Source organism: Notamacropus eugenii, chromosome 1 (genome assembly GCF_028372415.1).
Source record: "Notamacropus eugenii isolate mMacEug1 chromosome 1, mMacEug1.pri_v2, whole genome shotgun sequence".
Classification (NCBI taxonomy): Eukaryota; Metazoa; Chordata; class Mammalia; order Diprotodontia; family Macropodidae; genus Notamacropus; species Notamacropus eugenii.
Window position 1 is genome coordinate 47620184 of NC_092872.1, and position 22335 is coordinate 47642518.

The window sequence follows — 22335 nt, forward strand, 5'->3', positions numbered from 1 at the left end:
TCATGAAACCTCTGTCATCAGTGGCTAAAAACATCAGCAACTTGAAGAACCAAACCGTATTCAACAAGCATTTAGTTTGTGCCCCTGTGTACTAGTCACTGTGCTAGGCTTGGCCGGGAAGGGGGGGTGGGAACAACAAAGACCAAACAGAATTCCTTTCTACTGAAAGGAAGCAGTATTTATGCAGATAAATAAATAGAAGATAATTTGAGAAAGGAAAGAGCCCAGACACCTAAGAGATTCAGGAAACATAGCAGCTGGGGTGAACCTTGAAAACATGCCAAGGAAAGGAAGGGGGTGCATCCCCAATGTGAGGAACAGCCTATCAAGAAGCATGCAAGCAGCGATTGGAGTGCAGAGTTCAAGGAACAGTAAGTAAACCAGATCAGGTAGGCTGGACTCTAGCATGGGCAGAGGGAAATGAGGCCAATTTCATAAGGTAGCATGGAGCAGAGGAATGACATAGTCAAAACTGTGTTTTAGAAGGATCATTTTGACGGCTGAGCTGGAAGATGAATTGGAGAGTAAAGACTGGAAGCAGGGAGGAGGCTATTGGAACCTCCAGGGAAAAGAGGATGAAGGCTTGAGCTGGTTCAGTTTCTGTGTTAGAAGAGCAAAGAAGACAGTTTCAGGAGATGTTATGGAAGGATAATTGACAAGGCTTGGCAACTGATTAGATATAGGGGGTCAAGGAGAATAGGGAGAAGATCATTCCAAAGGTGTAAACTTTTTTGACCGAGAGAGAAAGCAGATGTTATAGAAACTGAATGAGACAGTGTTTAAGAAGAAGAAGTAGTTGATTTACTGGAAGCTGGGGATAAAGTTTGAGTATTATGAGGACTTTTATAAGAAAAAGCAGTTGCAAAAGAATCCAGGCAGAAAAACACTAATAATGGAAGAGGCAAAATCGCACAGGGTATGATAAACCAAACAGAAGGATGAAATCAATTATAAAATTGAAAAGAAGGCTAGAAAAATTAGGTCTGATATGGGTTTATTAGACAGTTTAATTTTTGTTCAGATACACACGAGACATTTACAAAAAATCTGTCACTCTCTGGGGCATAAACAATTTGGAAATAAACACAAAAAGGAAGAATTTGCCAACATTAATTTCACATGCCATCATTCAACTGGAATATTAATCCATAAGGAAAATGCAATAAAAAGATGTAGGCCTAAATAGAGACAAAAATATAGTTGACAAGAAGGACTGAGTAAAAACACTGATTATAGAATAATAAAAAATTATATCAAAGATGATAACAATACCTCTGTATCATACTGAAATTTATGGCATGAAGCTCAAGCCATTCTTTTTGTAGAAAATATGTATGTATATATACACGTATGTATTTACTGACTATCCTTCCATTTGGTAGTAACTTCTTTTTCTCTTAGAGTTTTATTTTTAAAATAAATATCATGATTGCTGTAATTAATTTCCTCTAATAATACATGGACTTGGCTTCACATTTAAAATACAGTTAATATTTAAAGGTGGTCTGACATTTGTACACTTTTTAGCATCTTTTGCCTCATCTTCTTCAGCTCTGTCCCTGCCACTGAAGAAGCAGATGGGAGCCCCACAGGGCTCAGGACCATCTTGTATTTTTCTTCTTTTCACAGATGCAGTGGCCAAAGAATTCCTAGTGAGGCATTTATCCTACTCTGACTGTGAGGCTCCTACTTTTCCAGAAGCTAATCCTTGGGAAATAGGCATAGCATTCTTGCCAGGACTACCCTTGAAGCCTCTCTAACATAGTCAAAGCCTTCCTCTAGCATAGCCTTGAAGAACCTAAGTTCATCTCTAGTCTGTGAAAAAGAGGACAGCAAAATTTCCCCATAAAAACTGATTCCCTATGATCAGATAGCATTTATGCTAGGACCAAATGGATAGTTTAATATTAGGAAAATAATTCTTTAATTATTGTTATTAGGAAAATAATTCACATAATCATTGACAATAGAAAGAATTTATCAGTAAATAAAGAAAAAGCTCTTTGATAAAATGTCATGTTAAAGACACCAAAAACATAAAAACAGAAGAATTTTTCTTTAATAACAGAAGACGTTTATTTTAACTCAAGAGCAAGTATAGAAAAAATGTTGCCTTATTATTTATAGCATAACCCTAAAATGCTATCTCAATAAGATAAGAAAAAAGAAATTAAAGGAATACTCATGGATAAAAAGGAGGTTAAGCTGTCTCTACTTGTAGATAATATGATTCTCTTGGGTTTTCTAAGTAAACAAACAAGAAAGATCAGTAAAATAGCAAGGTATAAAATTAATCCATAAAAGTCATCAGCACATTTATATTTTATCATTAAAAACTTTACTTAGGCAATGTGCAAATAAAATAGATCAACAAAAATTTATTTTTTTTAAATATATTCATTATCTTGGAATTAACGTCTTAAGAACTACACAGGTCTTATTCAAGTCAACAATAAAGCAACTTTTTATAGAAATAAAAGATTAAACTACTAGAGAGTCAGTGTTTCTGATTAGTCCATGTTAATAGAGTAACTATGAAAATACTTCTCAAATTAATAGAGTTAATACTAATACTGATCAATAGTTCAGTGGCATATTTTATAGAATTGGGCAAAACAGCAAAATTTATATGGAAAAGAAGGTAAAGAATATCAAGGAAAATTATGCAGGAAGAGGATGGGGGACTAGAAGTAGTTTCAGATTTCAAATTATTCTGTAAAACCAAAACAACCAAAACTACTTCATACTGATTTTTAAAAAATTTAAAAAATTTGATCATAGAGTAGATTAAATACCAACAAGCCCAAATCAGGTATATAAGGCTCTCATAGTTTTTGATAGACACAGAACCACAAAACATTAGGGAAGGCATTCCATTATGGAGCAAAAATGACAGGGAAATTACAGGGAGGGTGATTTGACAAAATTGAGACCAGACCAAAACTTCTCACCATCTTAAATAACTCAGTCAAAGATGTGCTGGAGCTAGCGTTAAAACCAGCACCCAAGACCTTATCATTAAGTCTTCAGTATGAGCATATACATTTTGGAAATGTGCAAATACTACAAATCAGGGCTTACTTTACTGTTGTTGATTTTAACTGCATGGCTCTTGTCAACATGTATAAGAAAGGATGAGAAAAATGTTAAAAATGCGGATTAAACTTATAACTGCCTTGCTACATTTTTTTCCACATAACTGATTGTTAAACTTTTCCCAGGACACCATTGGCAACAATACTAACATTTTTAAGGCATACACAGAAAAACTAGCATAGAAGAGATGATTATATTTTTTACAACTACGGAAAAAAGATAAATTATTAACAAGCTCTGCATGACTTGGAGAAAATGATAAAAATAGATTTGATTACATTAAAAATCTTTCTGTCAAATATTTCAGATAAAACTGTGACATCCAAATTTTATAAGAAACTTATTCAAATAAGCTGTCAAAGTATAAAAACGGGTAATTCTCAGAAGAAAAAATATAAACAATAATCTCACCAAAAAATTCAAAATCTCTAATAATTAGAGAAATTCACATCAAAACACCTCTTGAGATTCCACCTCCATCAAACTGGCAAAGACAATCAACCATTCAAAGCTGGCAAAGCTGAGCATCCTATCAACATGACTGGTAGAACTGTGAAATTGGTCCAGTTTTGGGGGGAACCAATTTGGAATTGTATGGAATGATAAGAGTGAGAAAAATGTATAACCTTTGACCTAGCAGCCCCATTGCTGGCACTGTATTCCAAGGAAATTATTGACAAGTGTAAAAAAAAAAAACTTGCAAAATAAATTTCTTAACCGTCTAGTTATAATAATAAAAATAATAAAACCAAACCAGAAAGTATAAAATACAATAATAACATATATGATCTATTATTAGATATAATAATGTATTATCCAGCATACAATATATTATTATAATTTATATAACCACCTACTACGTACTAGTTATTTGCGAAGCACTTTACAAGTATTATCTCATCTTTTCCTCACAACAACCCCAAGAAGTTTGTGCTAGTATTATTTCCATTTTACAGCTGAGGAAACTGAAACAGGTTCAGTGATTTGCCCAGGGACACACAGCTAGTGAAAATCCAAGATTAGACTTGAACTCAGGCCTTTTTGATTCCAGGCCCAGCGCTCTGTCCACTGAGCCACCTAGCTGCCTTAGATGAGGAATGACTGAGCAGATTATTGTATGTAAATGCAATGGGATAGAACTGTACAAAAAGAAACGATAGATAGGAAGAACTCAAAGAAATACAAGAATATAAAGTGATACAGACCAAAGAAAGCAGAAACAACAAAAAAATTATGCATGTTGATAGTAACTAGGCAGCTAAAATCTACAAATTCATCCTCTACATACCCAGAAAAGGTGAAAAGTGGAAAAGATAGTATAAAAATTGCTGTGTTAAAGCTGATACACCTTTTGGAATGGGTCTAATAGTTGTTAAATAATGAAAAGAGTTTACAGTCTTGGGTTTGTTTTATTTTACTTAAATGTTCCTATTTCTTGTCTATTTCATATATTCAAATACCTGTCCTTTTCAATGGATTTTTTTTTTAAACAACAACCAGACTGGTCATTTTCATCCTATCCTCTTCTTCCTTCTAGGTTTGAAACTCTCTTTACTGAACTAGAACTGAAACAGAAAGAGCTAGGCATTGCCAGCTATGGCGCTTCTGTCACCACCATGGAAGAAGTCTTCCTTAGGTACGTATTTAACTCTGAGCTTTGTTGTTTATGGTCACTTAAGAGTTTAGAAATACTGATGGTTAAAATATCAGAGGGAAAATTACTGCTTTTCAGCGTATTCTAAAATTTCCATCTCTAGAAACAGAGACATAGGCAAACTGATTAGGGAGTCCAATACTAATGCCCAGGATTAAAATATATGTGATTTCCTCTAGATTTATTCTAGAAATTATTGTGAATATTATTATGATATGACAGTCACTTAACTAAATCTTTAATTCAGACAGCTTTGCCAGAAGAAAGTTCATGAAGTCCAGATTTTTCTCCAGGTGTGTACTTGGCAGAATTAAAAACTTAATAACTGGCATCCGGTTCTCCCAGAATTATTAGACCAAATAATAATTACTTAGATAACATAATTGGAGGATGCTCACGTTGTTTGCAACCATTTGCAGCATGGAATAGTACAAAATACGTTGGACTCCAGGAGTCAGAAGACGACTTCTGGTGTCGGTTTAATCACTTAGTAACTGTGGTCACTTTAACCTCTTTGGATTTGTGTGAAATGGGAATAAAAATAACTCCTTTGCCCCTCTCTTGTAAAAACTGTTAAATACTATATGAATACTAGACTGACCCTCTGATGGTCACAGAGAACAGTTGGGTTAAGCTCCCGTTGCTGCTACAAAACTGAGTTTTCTGCATTCATGAATGAAAAGAGAACTGAAAACCTTGGACTGAGTAAATACATTTTTTATAGCCAGGTCACCTTTAGGAAGGTCTTGTTGAAGCCAGACAAGAGTAAATGATCTGCTCCATTTCTTTGCCTTCTCATAGGCTGTCTGCTATACCTGGAATAATCTCCGTTTGCTTCTTGAAATCCCTATTTTTTTTTGTTTTTAAAGAATTAACTCAAGGGTCACATTCTGTGTAACAAGACTGGAAGGAAAGGGGGCCATACTGTGAAGGGCTTTAAATGCCAAAAATGAAGTTTATATGTGATCTTATAGAAAATAAGTAAGCACTGGGTTGTTTTGTTTTGTTTTGTTTTGTTTTGTTTTTTGAGAAGAGGGATGATATAGATTTTCACTTTAGGAAAATCAATTTCGAAACTGGGGAAATGATTAAAATAGAAAGAGACTTGAGCCAGGGAGACCAAATAGGAGATTCATGCAATAGTTTAGATGAGACATAATAAGGGCTCATTATTCAAGTAGAGAGAAAGGGACATGTGAGTGATGTTACGGAGATAGAAACAAAAAGGTTTGTCAATCAATTGGATATGTGAGATGAGTGGGAATGAGTTGAGGATGACACTAAGGTTTTGAAACTAGGAGACTGGAAGGCTAATGGTGCCCTTGATCAAGAAATAAGGAAGTTCAGTGAAAGGGTAGCTTTAGGGGTAGGAGTAGATATTCCATACTGATTTGGATGTTAAGTTTGAGATATCGAGGAAACATCTAGTTTAAAACAACCAATAGACAATTTATAATGGAAAACCACAGCTTAGAAAACAGACTAGAGTGGACTATATTTAATTTCACCTTTGTAACATCTCTCAAGTACTGTTTCCTCTCCTCTGATACTACCACCACCCTGGTGAAGGCCTTCATCTCTTTATGCATGGACTGTTGCAGTGGCTTGTTGGTTAGTGTGCCCACCACATGTCTCTCCCCATTTTCAGTTCATTCTCAGTCACCAATGTAATTTTTCTCAAGAGCAGGTCCAACCATACCCCCCTCTTGTTCAGTGAACTCCAGTGATCAAATATAAATGCCACTCTTTGGCTCTCAAAGCCTAGTGCTTTTTCCCTTGTCGATCATTTCCAGTTTATCCTGTATGTAACTTGTTTGTGTGTTGTTGCCCCCTTAGCCTGTGAGCTCCTCAAGGACAGGGACTGTCTCTGGCCTTCCTTTTTATCCTCAGCTCTTAGCCTAGTGCCTGGCATATAGTAGGCACTTAATAAATGTTTAGTAACTGATTAGATGCATAGATTCCAGAGTCATAGAAAGAAGGCAACACTAATCGTCTGAGAAACTGCTCCTTTTTTCTTTCATTCCCTGTTCAGCAGGAGTCCTGAACAGCCTAGTTTTCAATTTCATATTTTTCACGTTGACTTAATTTCATACACACCAAATTTCATCTGCATTCATAATAAAAATATGCCTTGTACTCTTTTGGTTCAGAGTTGGTAAACTTGTGGATTCAAGCATGGATATCCAAGCCATACAGCTTCCTGCCTTGCAGTACCAACATGAGAGAAGGGCAAGTGACTGGGCCATGGATAGCAATCTCAGTGGAATAATGGATCTCACCGATAGCATCGGGGCCTTAATCAAGGAAGATTGCACCACCATCAAATTTAACACCAGGGTGAGCATTCTTAGTTGGGACTAGAAGTCTGCTGAATTCAGGATAGATGTAAGTGACACAGTTGGGTTTGAACTATCTGAATCCAAGGAAATATTAGCAAGTAGTATAGCCATGGGAGAATCAATAGGTGTGAGATGTTGGCTTCTCTGCGGTGTAGCTGAGGATGAGAATGTTCTTCCTGTCCTAAATGCTGTTTACATATTAACCAGGGCAGTAACCACTCTCATTCTCCTATAAAAAGTCCTGGAAGGAACCTTGAACCCAGGTGGTCTGGGTTCTAATCCTGGCTACATCACTTATTCAGCCTTGTTCCCTTGAGCACCATCATTTAACCTGTCTGATTCCCAGTTTCTTCATCTTCGGTCAGGTTGGTAGGAGCTGCTCTGCTTCCCTCACAGAGCAGATATGATGCTGTGGAAGAGTTTGTGCCAAAAACACTTTGGAAATGTTAAAGTGCTTCATGGATATCTTTGTCTAGTTACTAGATCCCTACTGGTGACCTCAAAGGAGAAATCATTCTCTTTTCTTTTTGATAAATACCTTGGACAGACATAGCAGGTTATACTGCTGAGACACGTCAGAGCTTACCCAGCAAGGTTATGCTCCATACCCTGTGTTTTCTTTCCACTGCTGTGCTGCAGTTAAATCTTCACCAGCAAAATATCTAAGGTGGATTGACCTGCTTGACTTTGTTAGCCACTGTAACCCCAAGGCTGTGGTCTCTTTCCTGCAGTTCTACCTGCACTGCCAGCAGTTCTATGCCATGTTCACAAAGAAGGCTTTGTACAGCTGGCGCAACTGGAAGTTACTGGTGGCACAGATCCTCGTGCCCCTGACTTGCATCACCTTGGCCCTCATGTCCATCAACTACTCTTCAGAGATTCGGGATGACCCCATCTTGCAGCTAACCTTGGACCAGTATGGGCAGACAGTAGTGCCCTTTTCCATCTATGGGACCTCTAAACTGGACCAGCAGCTTTCAGAACGCTTTAAAGATATGCTACAGGCTGAGAAACAGGTGCCTCGGGAGGTGTTAGGTAAGTGCTGCTGGTGTGCGAAGACCTGTTTGCCAAGGGCTGGGGTATAAAGTTGAGGTGCGAACAGTGTCATCGTGCAGAAGAGAAGTGGTTTAGAATCAACAGGGAACGTAAATGGCCTTCAGACTGATAAATTCCAGGAAAGTTAAAGTATTGATAATATCAACTCATGTTTTTGTAGGATTTAAGGTTTGCATAGTAATTGCCTCACAGTAGCCCTGTGAGGTAGATAGTACAATTAATATTATCCCTATTTTATAGATGAGGAAATGGAGATTCAGACTTATCTGTGGCCACCAGCTATTACGTGTCAGAGCCAAGATTTGAGACAGATCTCCACCTTGTACTTTGTACCTTTTATGCAAGGATGTACATTTATAGGTGCTAAACTTTGTCATTATATGCTGTTTGAGAATGTGATGTTGTGAACCATTTGAAGGTTAAAAGCACAGCTTTTTCCTAATAAATTTGAGAATCTAAAAGAAATTGATATTTATTTTTAGAAATGTGAAAGAACAAAATTAAGGAAACAAGTGGGTAACCTAAATAATCAGATATCAGAAGGAGAAGTTAAACAGTCCTTTAAATTGCTGCCTATCTATATCCTTCTGTGAAGCAAGAATGGCTTTGATATCCTTACCAAACACAGAAATGGTGGGAAGAAAAAATAATCAACCAATATAATTAATAGGCTAATGCAGAAATACTAAATAAAATATTTGTAAATGGCATGTAGTATAACATTTTAAAAAATTTATCACAACCAAGCAAAATTTATAACTAGAATAGAATGATTTAATGCCAGAAAATAGTCAACATAAAAAGAGAAAAATGACTATGTGATCATTGGAAAAAGAGTGCTGGATTTGTCATCAAAGGATCTCTGTTCAGATAGTAAGTCTGCCATTAGCTACTTATGTCATCAAGCTACTGGCTTCAGTTTCCTTGTCTCTGAAATGAGGGGGTTAAGCCCACAAAAATCACCTTCACCTTCAACGGGAATCAAGGAAAACTGATAAAAACAGAAATGCCCTTTATAATAACAACAAAAGGAGGGAATGAAGAAAGGAATTGAGGCTGGCTTATCTCTGGAATTATCCAGATGAAACAAGCACAGATATCCAGGAAACAGGCCTACTATGTGCCAGCAGGGTGTCTGGGGTGTTCAGGGAAGTCTAGCACCTCTGGGTGTCAGGCTTGCTGAGCTTTCTCAAGGCTGCTCATCCACCTTTGGTGTCCACCTTCACCCAGTCTCACCTGTGGCTCTAAGAAGTTGTAGCATGTACAATGGCCACACCCTAAGTAAACCATCTCAGCAGGTGGGCTAGGCTGAGGGTAACCTGTCAGTGATTTAGGGGGATGTGAAGACTTCCCCTGGTGCAATGGGAAGATGAGAAGTTTGCTCCAACAGCCATGAAGATGGCTGAAGCAGGTGCTGTGGAATCCTTTGAGCTCCATCTGACGTTAAAGATGCCAGGGTCATCCACTGCATCCCAGGCCACCTCCAGCCACCCTCATTTTTGTTATGTCTGTGGACTTCAATGCCTGGAAGAGAGAGTGATGCTGATGACTCTGCACAGCCCTGCCTCACTTAAATCCAATTCACATGCAAGTCAAGACATCACCCTTTTAGGTCATTGGTCCTCTGAAACAAAGAACAAACAACATGTGCCAGGCACTTGTGCTGAGCTCTAGAAATATAAATATATACAAGCAAAAAGAAAGACTATCTCTGCCCTCGTGGTGCATGCATTCCATGGGGGAAGTGGAAGTGCCAGTAGAGATAAAAATGCAGGTACTCTGTGCAGGGCATGGTTTAGAAATTCCAAAGTCAAGGGCAGAGCCAAGGGAGGAATGAAGGCTGCCTGAGATCCCTCCACAAAGGGGAAGGGCCTAGGAGGAACTCACCAACAGGAGAAGGGGCTGGGCCTTGCACAGAGATATTCCAGGTTGAGAAGACTACAGAAATGGGTGGATATTCCCGGGTGAGGAGGTCCCTGACCCCCAGGGACGTTTCAGGGTGAAACAGCAGCAGAGGCATGATTCTGAAGTCTGGAAGTCAGAACTAGACCAGAGGGGGCATCAGATATTTAGACGCTGACTTATCAGGACATGCGAATGATGTGAAAACAACCTCCGATTGATTGTGACAGATGCAAAGGAGGAGCTGAACAGGAGAAGGCTTGCTCCTTGTTCATGAGTGAGTTGAGCAAATATGTTAAAAAAAAAATGTCAGTGCTTCTCAAACTACAGCTTTAGCACAGTGTCAGTGAAAATGCCCATAGAGTATTTCATAGAATAATATGAAATCAGAAGTTTCCTATGGAAAAATAAATGAGAAAAAGTACCAAAAAGAACCATGTAAAATAAAGCTAAAAGCAAAATATCACCCTGTTCTCTTAGTCTTTTCCTGGGCAAAGTGGATGAGATGCCTTGGTATGATTTAGTGTCTTTGAGGCATCCCTTATAACATTGAGTGAAAATAAGTATTTTACCTTTTGAAAGATAACAGTTCAGCATCCTTTCCTAGGCACCCCACTACTTGCTTTTGCCTCCCCAGTACAGAGCTTTGATTAGGTATCCCCAATTGTCATGGCTTAGTTATTCCATCATGAACTTATACTTACAGCACCCACTGCATGCACAAGGGCACACACACACATATCCCTTTCGATGATCATAAAAAGAAGAGGAAGTCAGAGGCCCCTTATCAGGAAAAGGTTGGGGATTCTAAGTTTAAAACATTAGCCCTGCTCACGTCTGTTTTGATGCTTGTTATGACCGGTGAGTTTTTCACATGACTAGCAAGATCATCCTGTACCTTTGTAGTTCATTTTAAAAAAAACCTTAAATTCCTATTAAATCTCTCGAGTTCCATCCTGTCAAGATGATTTTGGATCCTGATTCTGTCATCCAGCACCAGCTATCCCTTACAGTTTTGGTGTAGCTGCAGATTTTGATGGCATATGTTCTATATTTTTACCATTATTGATCAAAAGTGTTGAATAGAATTGTGCTACGGTCAGAGCCCTACACAATGCCTCTAATTACCTTCCTTCATGTTGACATCATTCAGTTAAGTTCAGCAAGCATTTCTTTAACCTACTTATGAAACTGTAAATGTGTTTTTCCATGCACTCAAGCTCTTGACCATACCGGTCGCTGTGATCTAGATGTTTCTCCAGTTTAACAGTGTCTTTCCTAAAACGTAGTACACAAGCTGTCACATTCTGTTATTCTGCCTTCAAAGGCTCTCTCCCATCTGCCCTCTTCTTCTCATTCCCATGGTTACCATCATCTCTGAGCAGGCCCTTATTACCTCTTGTCTCCATCACTGCGCAGTATCCTTCTAACTAGTATGTTTGTCTCCAGTTCCATAACCTTTCTGATCTGTGCTTCACAGTGATACCAGATTAACCATCCTCATGTACATGTCTAATCAGGTCACTGCTGCTCAGAATGTCAAGGATATCTTATTTTTGTTGCGTTGTCATTTGAGTGGTGTCTGACTCTTCGTGACCCCATTTGGGGTTTTCTTGGCAAAGATACTGGAGTACGTTTTACAGCTCATTTTACAGATGAGGTAACTGAGCCAAAGAGACAAGTGAATTGTTCAGGGTCACACAGCTAGTGTTTAAGGCCAGATTTGAACTCAGAAAGAAGAGTCTTCCTGGCTCCAGACCAGACACTGTCCACTGAGCCACTTTATCCTATTACCTGCCAAATAAAGTCTGTGTCTTAGTCTGGCATTCAGTAACCTCAGAAAACACAGCACCAACCAATAGCGGCGGCCTTATTTCATATTTTCCCCTTTTCACATTCTTCCCTCTAACATGTTTCATGATTTCCCAACTTTATGCACTTGCTTGTGCTGTTTCCCCAGATGGGATGCCCTCCCATCCCAGCCACTCTTCTCCATCACCCACTGCAAGCCTACTGATACTTCAAGACCCAGTCCAAAGCCTTCTCCTCCATGAAGCTTTTTCCAATTCCTCCCATCAAAAAACACCTTTCCTCAGTATTCTAGTAGCACTTTTGTATAGTCTATTTTTGGGGTATTATAGCCATGTGAGTACATCTCTCCTCCCTCCACACAGCACATACACATACACTTTTATCTTATAAGATCTTTGAGAGCAGAAACTCTAATATGTCTTTGTATCTCCTTCAGTACTTAAAATAGGGCTTTGCGTTTGGTAGGTGCTTAATAAATATCTATTTAATTTAATTTAATTGCCTGTTGCTTCCCTACACAAGGTGATTTGGAAGAGTTCCTGATTTTTAGGGCTTCAGTAGAAGGTGAAGGCTTTAACGAGCGATGCCTTGTGGCAGCTTCCTTCAAAGATGGTGAAGACCAGATAGCTATCACTGCTCTGTTCAACAACCAAGCCTACCATTCTCCTGCCACAGCCCTGGCCATTGTGGACAATATTCTGTTCAAGCTGCTTTCTGGGCCCAGTGCCTCCATTACTGTCTCCAACTATCCTCAGCCCCGAGGTGCCGGCCAGGCCACAGCAGAACAAGCCATTGAGTAAGTATGTGAGCCTTGGTTTCACCCAAGGCCCAGGCTTTTGTTCCATAAGCACTTCCCTTTCCCCCTGGCTGGTTTTAACTTTTTTGTTAGTAGGTCATGTTCTGGTCTTGTTGCTCTTTTCTTGTAACTAGATGTACTGAGATCTCTCCTCTACCCATTCTGTCTCCTGCAGGGGCCACACAGGATTTCACCTAGCTCTTAATTTGCTCTTCAGCATGGCTTTCTTGGCCAGCACATTTTCGATCCTGGCAGTTATTGAAAGAGACATGAAGGCAAAGCACATCCAATTTGTCAGTGGAGTCTATGTCATTCATTTTTGGCTGTCTGCCCTGCTATGGGATCTTCTGACCTTCATTATCTCCTGTTCCCTGCTGCTGGTGAGCATTGAATAATATGTCAGTTAAACTCGTGTCTCCTACACATTATAGGAGATTTATTTTTGGTTTTATTTTCTTTTTAAGTGGTCTTTTCTTTTTTTGAATATGGCTGTTACTTTCCAATGACTATCCCTCAAATGAAACTTTTCTTTGTAACTAATAAATATAATCAAGCTGAACAAATCAGTACATTGACCACATAGTCTTCTACCTCTCTGCTATGAAGTAGCAGACTTGTCTCACCATCAGTCCTCTGACATCACTGCTGGGCCTTGTGTTGATCAGAGTTCCCAAGTTAATCAGTGTTTTCCTTTACCTTATTGTAGTCATCATATAAATCCTTCTCCTAGTTCTTCTTAATTTGGTGCTTCTTCTCCTTTGACCATTAGTGCCCAGGCACTAATCCGTCCAAGGAACTTGACTGCAGATGAAGCAACATTAGAAATTCCTTGCCTCGGTTTCCTGGGGTCTGTGAAACAATAATCTTCTGTAGGTCTCACTTCCTCTATGTTTGGTACACATTAACCTATCCCAGGATGGTATTACTAGGGGAATCTTCACAAGTTAGAGCATCTCTCCTCTGACTCTTTCCAAAGAGAAGAGAAGGAATGTTCTCTAACTAAGATAAAGATCATCTTTAGACCTGCCATGCTTAGACTCCTTTGGTAAAGAGAGCATGAGCTGTTTTACTGTGTCAGTTTTTATGGGAGATTAAAGAGTTCTATATCTATTTTAAAAGGTACTTGAATTTGTAACCCAAAATTGTGTGAAAATAAATGTCAAAAGTTTAATAAAAAAAAAAAAAGAAAAAAAAAAGGTACTTGAAACCGATTTACTGTTTTTTCTTCCTGATGTCGTTATGAATTAATTCCATGTTGTTTTTGTCACCCTTTTCTCCCTATCTCCCTTCCAAATATGTCTCTGTTGATGTAGGTGGTGTTTAGAGCCTTTGACGTGGAAGCTTTCACCCAGGATAACCACCTTGCAGATGCTTTGATGATTTTAATGCTCTATGGTTGGTCCATCATCCCCCTCATGTACTTGATGAGTTTCCTTTTTTCTGGAGCTGCAGCTGCCTACACCAGACTTAGCATATTCAACATCCTCTCAGGCCTTGCCACCTTTCTCATCATCAGCATCCTGCGTATGCCAGGTAGGGGACATTGAATTTGTCACCATCCCTCCCCCTAGCAGACACGTAGTAATCCCCTCTCCAAATAAGGAGCACGTAAGGAAAAGTAGGCTCGTGAATGGGGGCCATCATTAAGAAGACAATTCCTGAGGTATCAGTGAAACTCTGTTTTTCATAAGTCTTTCAGTCTGATGCTGGAGCTAAATCAGACAGGCTGACACTGACTCAGGTGTAGCTCCCTCATCATCCCCCCTTCCCATCTTGCAGTCTCATAATGGGGAAACATTTTGGATTAGTACTTGGAGGAATTGTTGCTATTTCCTCCGGGACAACCTGTTTTCTCTCGTTTGAGGAGGAATGTTCGAGGGAACCTAGGAACATACCGAGTGCTTTTAGGCCAGAGATAGTTTCTGGCTTCTGGGCCTGAAATAAGGCAGATTGACCGTATGAGTGAAAGATACAAAGTTGAAGAGTTTGATAACCCTAGTCCATTTTGGGGAATTCCCAGAGTAACACTGTTGTTTTCACATGGAGTAATGAGAAAGGAATATTGTTATGCAGAGAATATCTGTGACTTCAGCATTATTGCACTAGCCTCATGTGGCTGCCCTGGGGAAAGATGGGTCTGCTGCGCAGTAATCTAATCTGTCATGTTTCCATTGCAGGGCTAAAACTGTTGCAGCTTTCTAAAACCTTGGACATGGTGTTCTTGGCATTGCCCAGTCATAGCCTAGGAATGTCGATCAGCAACTTTTTTGAAAACTATGAGGCTAAGAGATTCTGTATGTCCTCTGAGACTGCAGCCCAAAACTGCAAGAAATTTAGTGAGTATTCTGAATTCCTTTAAACCCTGGTTTAGCAGGCCCTTTCTTACCACCTTTCATACATAAAAGTAGACAGAGGATAAACAGGGGTGGGGGGGAGTTTATCACCTTCTTTGGAAGGAAAAGAGCTGGAACATCATCAGGAAACACTGAAGTTATTTCTGAAACATGGAAGAACCTCTTTAAAGTACTTGGAGGTATGGAGACATGACTCAGGGAAAATTCAAGGAAGTCAGCGGCACATGAACTGTGCTTCTCCAAGACAATATATTTCTTTCCCAAACTCAATGTATTTCTTTCCCAGTGTTAAGCCATTAAGTAAGAAAAGCAGCATAGTTTAGTGGATAGGGCGCCAGATTTGGAGTCAGAAGACTTTTTTTGTTACTTTCTATGTCACCTTGGACAAATCATTATCCCTCTCTGGACCTCAGTTTCCTCCTTTGTAATTTGAGAAGTTTTGGTCTAGATAATCTTTTGAAAGTCTCTCCTTTTTCTTGCTACTGTGACAACACTGAGTGTTCCCAAGCCATAAGAGGTTCCCTAATACATTCCATAGCTCAGAGGTGAGGCAGAGAATATGATGTATTATGAACGTCTTAGAGGAATAGGAGGAAGGGAAGAGAATGAAAATGTTAATCAACCCTTGTTGCTTGGGATGTCTTGGGTGCATTCGGGTGTTGAGCTGACTGTTTTCTGGATCCACACCCACAAGCCATGGCCCCAAGAGACATAGAGACCCACCTCTTGAGTATCCCTAAGTTCTAGTTTCTAGTGTAACAGTAACTGATAAATAAAGTAATGATAGTTTTGGGCTCCGTATACACACGGTGGAAAATCTGTAATTCAGACTTATAACTTTAGGATACCTGGAAGCAACAGAGCAGAAGGCAGTTTGATATGAATGAAACCAGTAGTGTAATGGTGGAGAAGAGGGAAAGGAAACACAGGGCTTCTTCCTTTCCCAGGAACCTAGTTAACATTGGCTGCAGTTCAGGTAGGTTGAGGCCTTTCTCTAAACATTTACCTCTTCCCCAAACCTTTCATGGCATGGCCACACTGAGTTTGCTACAGGGTAGGGAACCTAAGGTTAATAGGAAGTTGGATTAGCCAAATTGTGGGAAGAATGATGTGGCCTTCTGAGGCCTCTCAAAGATACATGGGTCCCTTTTGGGGTAATTGGAAGGGAGTGACAGGGAGGTCTTTCCAAGGTAAATAAAAGGGAAGAAAGAAGCCATAGCACCTCAGGGTTTTAAAGTGAACACATATCCTTTTACCACCTCCAGATATTAAATACCAAGAGAATTTCTTTGCATGGAAAGCTCCTGGGATTGGGAAATACATGACTTCTATGGCTGCTTCTGGCTTTGTTTTCCTCATTCTTCTGTTCCTCATTGAGACTGACCTCCTCTGGAGACTGAGAACCTTGGTCAGTAATATCTTCAGGACACAGAATTGGGTGAGTAAAGTAGCTATATGAGATTTCACTTCTACTCAGCTTTAGATAGATAAAGGAGACAAATCTAACCGTCCTTCTTGAAGATAAAAAATAAATTGGAGTCAGATTTAGTCAACCCACCATAAGTTTATCCCTATAGCCACGAACATCGTATAACTTCTGCCAATCTGAAAATAAGACTTGGCCGGGGGCATGATTTTAAACTCCATTATGTGTGATAGTTCTGTTTGAAATCCTTAGGCTACCTACGGGTTCTGGGGAGCGGTGCATGAGATATCATTTTCTTATTTGAATGGAGAATACTTCACCTGGCAACAATATTGATCAAAAATGTTGGCTGACATTGGTATTAACTTAGAAAGCACACATTCAGTCTTTCTTTTGACAGATGGAAAACTGAGAAAGCTTAAGTTTGCAGGTACTATCAGTTTCAATTACTTTTTTTATACTGTTTTGCTTCCCAGTTTTCAGAGCTATATATGCTGGGAGATTCAGGATTGAGTGCAGTGGAGTTTTGAATGATGTGCCCAAACAAAATTTATCAACAAATCCCACAGTTTCACAAAATGAAGTCCTCACAACAGAACCTTTATTTCCCACTATCGTCTATAAGCTGAACAGAAGTGGTAGTCTTTGATGATAGATTTCACTGTCTTCCTGAGACCAAGACTACAGATGGTTAAGAAAACTCATCTTTCTTAAAAAAATAATAATAATAAGTTTTAAACTCCTCTCTCCCCAAGAAAAAAATACATAATCCATTATATCAACATACGTGGTCAAGCAAAATAAATCCACAACTTTGCCATGTCCAAAACCTTCAGTCAGAAAGCAAACAGCATCAGTCCCCTGGAGTTAGGGCTGGTCCTTGCGTTTGTCAGAGTTCTCAGGTGTTCCAAAGTGGTCTTTTTTTATAACACAATTTTATTATATTATGATAATAATGTATTATTAACACCTGGTTCTTCTCACGTCACTCTTGCAGGTCATGCAAGACTTTTCAAATTCTTCAAAACTGTCCTTTTTGTCATGTTTTATGGTGCAATAACATTCCCTTGCTTTTATGTGCCATAATTTGTTTAACCATTTCCCAAGTGATGGGCATCCTCTTTGTTTCCAGTTCTTTGCTACGATTACTATTTTTGTACTTATGAGTATTTTTCCTCTTTTTTTGATCTTCTTGGGGTATAAACCTACTACCGTATTACTGGGTCAAAGCATATGCTTAATTCAGTGACTTCTTGAGAATAGTTTCAAACTGATTTCCAGAATGGCTGGACAAATTCACAGCACACCAGTGAGCGTCTTTCCTTGGAGCCCCTCCGACAATGGTCTCTTCCCGTTTTTGTCATCTTTGCCAGTCTGTCTGATACAAATGGCATGAAACCTCAGAATTGTTTCAATTTGCATTTCTCTATTAGTGACTTGAAGCATCCTTCCATGTGCCTGTTGATAGCTTGGATTTTTCCATGGGAAGCATGCCTCTTTATATCCTTTGGCCATTTATCTATTGGAGAATAGCTATCAGGAGAATATTTGAATCAATTTCATATATATCTTGGATATCAGACTGCTATTGGATAAACTTGCTGCAAATATTTTTCCCAGTTTACCTTCTAATTTTAGCTACATTTATTTTGTTTGCAAAAATATTTCAGTGTTATGTAATTAAAATTGTTTATAGTCTTCTCTATCTCTTACCTGGTCATGAATGGAAATGCCCTTTATTCAGGGAATTACCCCTGGGGTGTTGTTCCTAGAAATGTGGCACTCTGTTCCTTTTCTAAATTTTTTTCAGTATATTTGCAGTTCAGCATGAGTTTTTTCCTCAATTTCACAATCATGATTGAGCCCAGTTTCTGATATCACTTTGTCCTTGTGGAAAGCTGTAGAGTATATGTGTGTGTGCATTTATGTGTGTGTGTATATACATATATATACATACATACATGTGGGTATATGTATATATATATATATATATATATATATACACCCACACACATATGTGTATATATAAAATCTGAGGGAGGACTAAGAAATTCCTGAAAAGTCTTCTCCAGAGAACACTTTTTTCCAACATTTCTGAAGACCTCTTGCCCCTCAGATCCGGCTTTTCTAATCCCGCTCTGGTCCCTGTTGAGCCAGACATCTTCAAGGCATTTACATCTTTAATTCTTGTCTCTGGAACCCAGGCACAGATGCATATCCAATCATCAGCCATTCCAAAAGACCAAGATGTAGAAGATGAGAAAAAGAAAGTCTTGGAATCCCTCCCAGAGCTGTTACTGAATACCCCGTTGGTTATCAAGGAACTCACAAAGGTAAGGCCACATTATGGTTAATGTTTTCCTGGTCCTTCCCACCTACAGCATATCAGATGTCACTAACTTGAAGCAGCTAGTCTCTAAAATGTCTATGTGTTTTCTTTTAATGTATCTGAGGAATGGCAACCTGGGGTGAAGGGGAATGGCTCTTGTGTTGCATTCCCAGGGGTTGGGGCTTACGTTTATTTCTTAAAGGTCTACACCCCCAATTTTCACAACATCGGGCAGTGGTTCCTCAACCTGTGGGTTCTCTGTATCTTAGGTGTACAGCCAGAGGGTGCCCTTCCTAGCTGTGGACAGAATCTCCCTCTCAGTCCAGAAAGGGGAGTGCTTTGGACTACTGGGTTTCAATGGAGCAGGGAAAACCACCACCTTCAAAATGCTGACTGGGGAAGACACTATTACCTTTGGAGATGCCTTTGTTGATGGCTACAGCATTATTACTGACATCAAAAAGGTAACATTTTCCCAGGAGAACATAGTGCCCTGACATGAATGGGGCATCATCAAAAAGAACTAAAGCATTGATGGAGGAATCCCTTTCATTCGCTGCTCTCTGTGGCATCAGATGTTAGTAGGTCGATATAGGCGATGTCCTCACTCCCCGTCTCTTGGGAGTCTTTCAGGCAAGTAGATTTTTCCAGTCAGTTGATGAATTAGTAAATATCTTGTTAAACACCTGCAGTGTTCTAGACACTATACTAGGTCCTGGTATGAGAGAGACAGGAGGTATTACAGTCTAGACCAGAGGAAGGGAGCAGAGAGAGAGAATCAGATCGGGTTAGAATTGAACAAAATAGATACAGGATAGTTTGGGAGGAAGGCACTAGCATCCAGCATTTTAGGAAAGGGTTAGTGTAGAAGATGGTGCTTGAACTGACCTCTGGAGAAATCTTGGGATTTTTAGAGGCAGAGGTGTGAGGAGGGATGTGCATTCCAGAAATGAAATACAGCCAGTGGAAAGGCATGGAGAGGGGAGAGCCTCCTTATTCCTACCCCCTCTGGAAGCCCCTAATTCCCATACTTTAAGCCATTAGCTAGAAATACAGATCCTTTGCTTTTTAGCCAGCTGTTTTGGTCCCAAATTTGCCTCTCTTCTGAATGTCTAGATTTCAGTTGGCACTAATAATAAAAACACTTGTCTTCCTAAGCTTTTTTGCCCAAGACTTCATAATCCTCAGCTGCTGTTCTTTCTGGTAGTGCCGTTTATCACCAGATGAGTCACCTGGCTAACGCCTGTACCGTTGACAAGAGTCAGGAGGCTGTCTCTTTCTTATTCATCAGATCCACAAAGAGCCATTCTGGTTCAGCTCATCAGGGAATCACCGTCACCACTACTCATTTCCTCTTTCTCTGACCATGACTAGATGTTCTCTCGTCTGACGGCTTTTGTGGCATTAGATCGTCTTTCCTTGGAATCCAAGAAGCTGCTGTTGTTTTAAGGCTCAAGAAGCACTTTGGGGTTTTTTAGTAGTAATTTGTTTATTTTTTAAAATTTTTTTAGGAAATGGTTTTCTTCTACACACATGTAAAGATGGTTTTCAACATTCATTTTTATAAGATTTTGAGTTCCAGATTTTTCTCTCTCCCTCTCATTCCCCATCCCCAAGAAGACAAGCAATCTATATATGATATAGATTATACACGTGCAATCATGTTAAATATATTTCCACACTGGTCATATTGTGAAAGAAGAAAGCAGTGCAAAAGGGAAAACCCACAAAAAAAGTAAAAATAGTATAAGAAACTGCTTTGTTATGAGATGATCCAGCTGCTCCTCCACATCTGTTATTTAGCTCCGGATGTTGAATGGGCCTCCCTCCTCCCTTCTTCTCTGTGTCTTATTCTTTTATCTTGCAGCCAGTTGTCACAGAGTAACGATTCCACATGCTTCTCTAATTTTCCTTCATTTCCTCCTTGAAGGTGGTATTTCAAGGAACACTTTTTCCCTGACAGCTTGGAGAGTTGACCTACTTCTTTCAGCTCTTTGACCTTCCCTTCTAGGGCAGAAATCAACAGAGATGTTACTTGGTATTGGTGAAAAAAAAAAGCATATTCCCTTACCTTCAGATTTCTCCTTTCCCTCCACACTTGCTTAAAAGAAAGATCCTCAGTCTTCTTGATAGTTAGCCAAGAGGGCTAACTTTCATATAACTAACTCCTTCGGCAAACTGTTTGCCATCCATGTTTAATGCACAATGCACAGGGCGGGAGCTCCTGACTTCTTTTACTGATGAGGAAATCTGCCTTTTTTGGAGATTGGATGTTTCAGTTGGCAATAAGTGCGTTCCCACTTTGTCCATGGAAGCACTTCCTGGGAAGAAAACTAGTTTTCTCTTTCCCTTTGAATTTTAGATATCTTCTTCTTCTTGCCTGGCTACCTCACTCACCAATAAGCACATAAAGTCCATGTGAATAGAAACTCTACAGAGATGCAGTTTGAAATGAAGATTTTCATGTAGAGGTGACATTTTGGGGGAAAATATGAGGGCTTCAATTTTTTGCCCCCAGCCTTATTGGCTTTGTTGTCTATCTCCAAACCTTGGTTGGCCAACAGTAGGTCCCAGGACAAACTCCACTTGGTCAGTTTGGATCTTGATTGGCTCAGAGTGAATGTAAATAGCAATTATTTCTGTTTTGGCCAGAAACCCTGAGGTTTTTCCCCTCCCAGGTTGTTGTTTTTGTTTTTTCACTAAGTAAGATAGGCCATTCTGTGCCTCACTTTTTATCTAGCCTTAATCACTGAATGGGCACTGCTTCAAGCAAGCTGAGTCCTGTTGAAGATCTTAGCTTAAAAGCGCCATGGTCTCCCATGGCATCCAGGGCCATCCCCAGTTGTCCTGACCTGTATCTTGCCACTGGACCCAGATGTCTCTGAAAGAAAAAGTGAGGCTGGTGACTTTACACAGCCCTCCCTCACTTTAATCCAATTCACTTGCATGTCATGGCATCATCACCTCGCTGATGTCATGGTCTTCTTGTAGAACAGAGGACAAACAGCAGGATATGCTAGTAGGATGGTAGGCTGCTATTCTTGCTTGCACATTTCTAGGGCTGGGAAGACACACAAAGAAAACAGGTTATTCAGATCATTTAATCCAACAACAAATGCTTTAGCATCTGGCCAGATTTGAACTAAGTCTCAGAGTTTTTAGCAGAAATGCCTTTGAGAGAGAAAAGGGGGGAATTCTACTTGTCTGCTGCGCTTAAAATGTAGGTACTATTAAAACAGAAAACTGAATTATAAAACTAAAACTTGATAAAACTTAAAAGTGATCAGTTGTTAAATGCCATGACTGACATGACCAGTCCATGTTCCTGGACGGTCTTCTCTGCATATGGACCCCTGCCTTGTTCCCAGAGCCCTTTGATAAGCCTGAGGGCCATTACACTTCAGGACTGTATTTTCCTGCCTTTCTCATCCATACCTGTTTAATTGTAAACGTGTTTTGGGGTATAGAGCAGCTACCCTAAGAGCCCAGTGATGTTGATAACATCATTCGGCCAGGCAAGCTCTTTCTATGTGTCTTTCCAGTTGTAAATTTCTCTCAGTGTTTTGTGCTA

The 22335-nt window shown here is 39.5% G+C and overlaps 1 protein-coding gene across 2 annotated transcripts in view; it reads left to right on the forward strand.

Moving 5' to 3' along the window:
- The window catches only part of ABCA3 (ATP binding cassette subfamily A member 3), a 111059-nt gene that overhangs the window by 82443 nt on the left and 6281 nt on the right, over positions 1-22335 (forward strand). For both annotated transcript variants that reach the window (XM_072599391.1, XM_072599393.1), the window contains exons 17-26: positions 4634-4732; positions 6901-7087; positions 7821-8124; positions 12382-12655; positions 12831-13035; positions 13969-14188; positions 14833-14991; positions 16275-16447; positions 18640-18768; positions 19034-19228. In XM_072599391.1, coding sequence (XP_072455492.1) covers positions 4634-4732; positions 6901-7087; positions 7821-8124; positions 12382-12655; positions 12831-13035; positions 13969-14188; positions 14833-14991; positions 16275-16447; positions 18640-18768; positions 19034-19228 — 1945 coding nt within the window. The remainder of the gene's footprint in view (positions 1-4633; positions 4733-6900; positions 7088-7820; positions 8125-12381; positions 12656-12830; positions 13036-13968; positions 14189-14832; positions 14992-16274; positions 16448-18639; positions 18769-19033; positions 19229-22335) is intronic.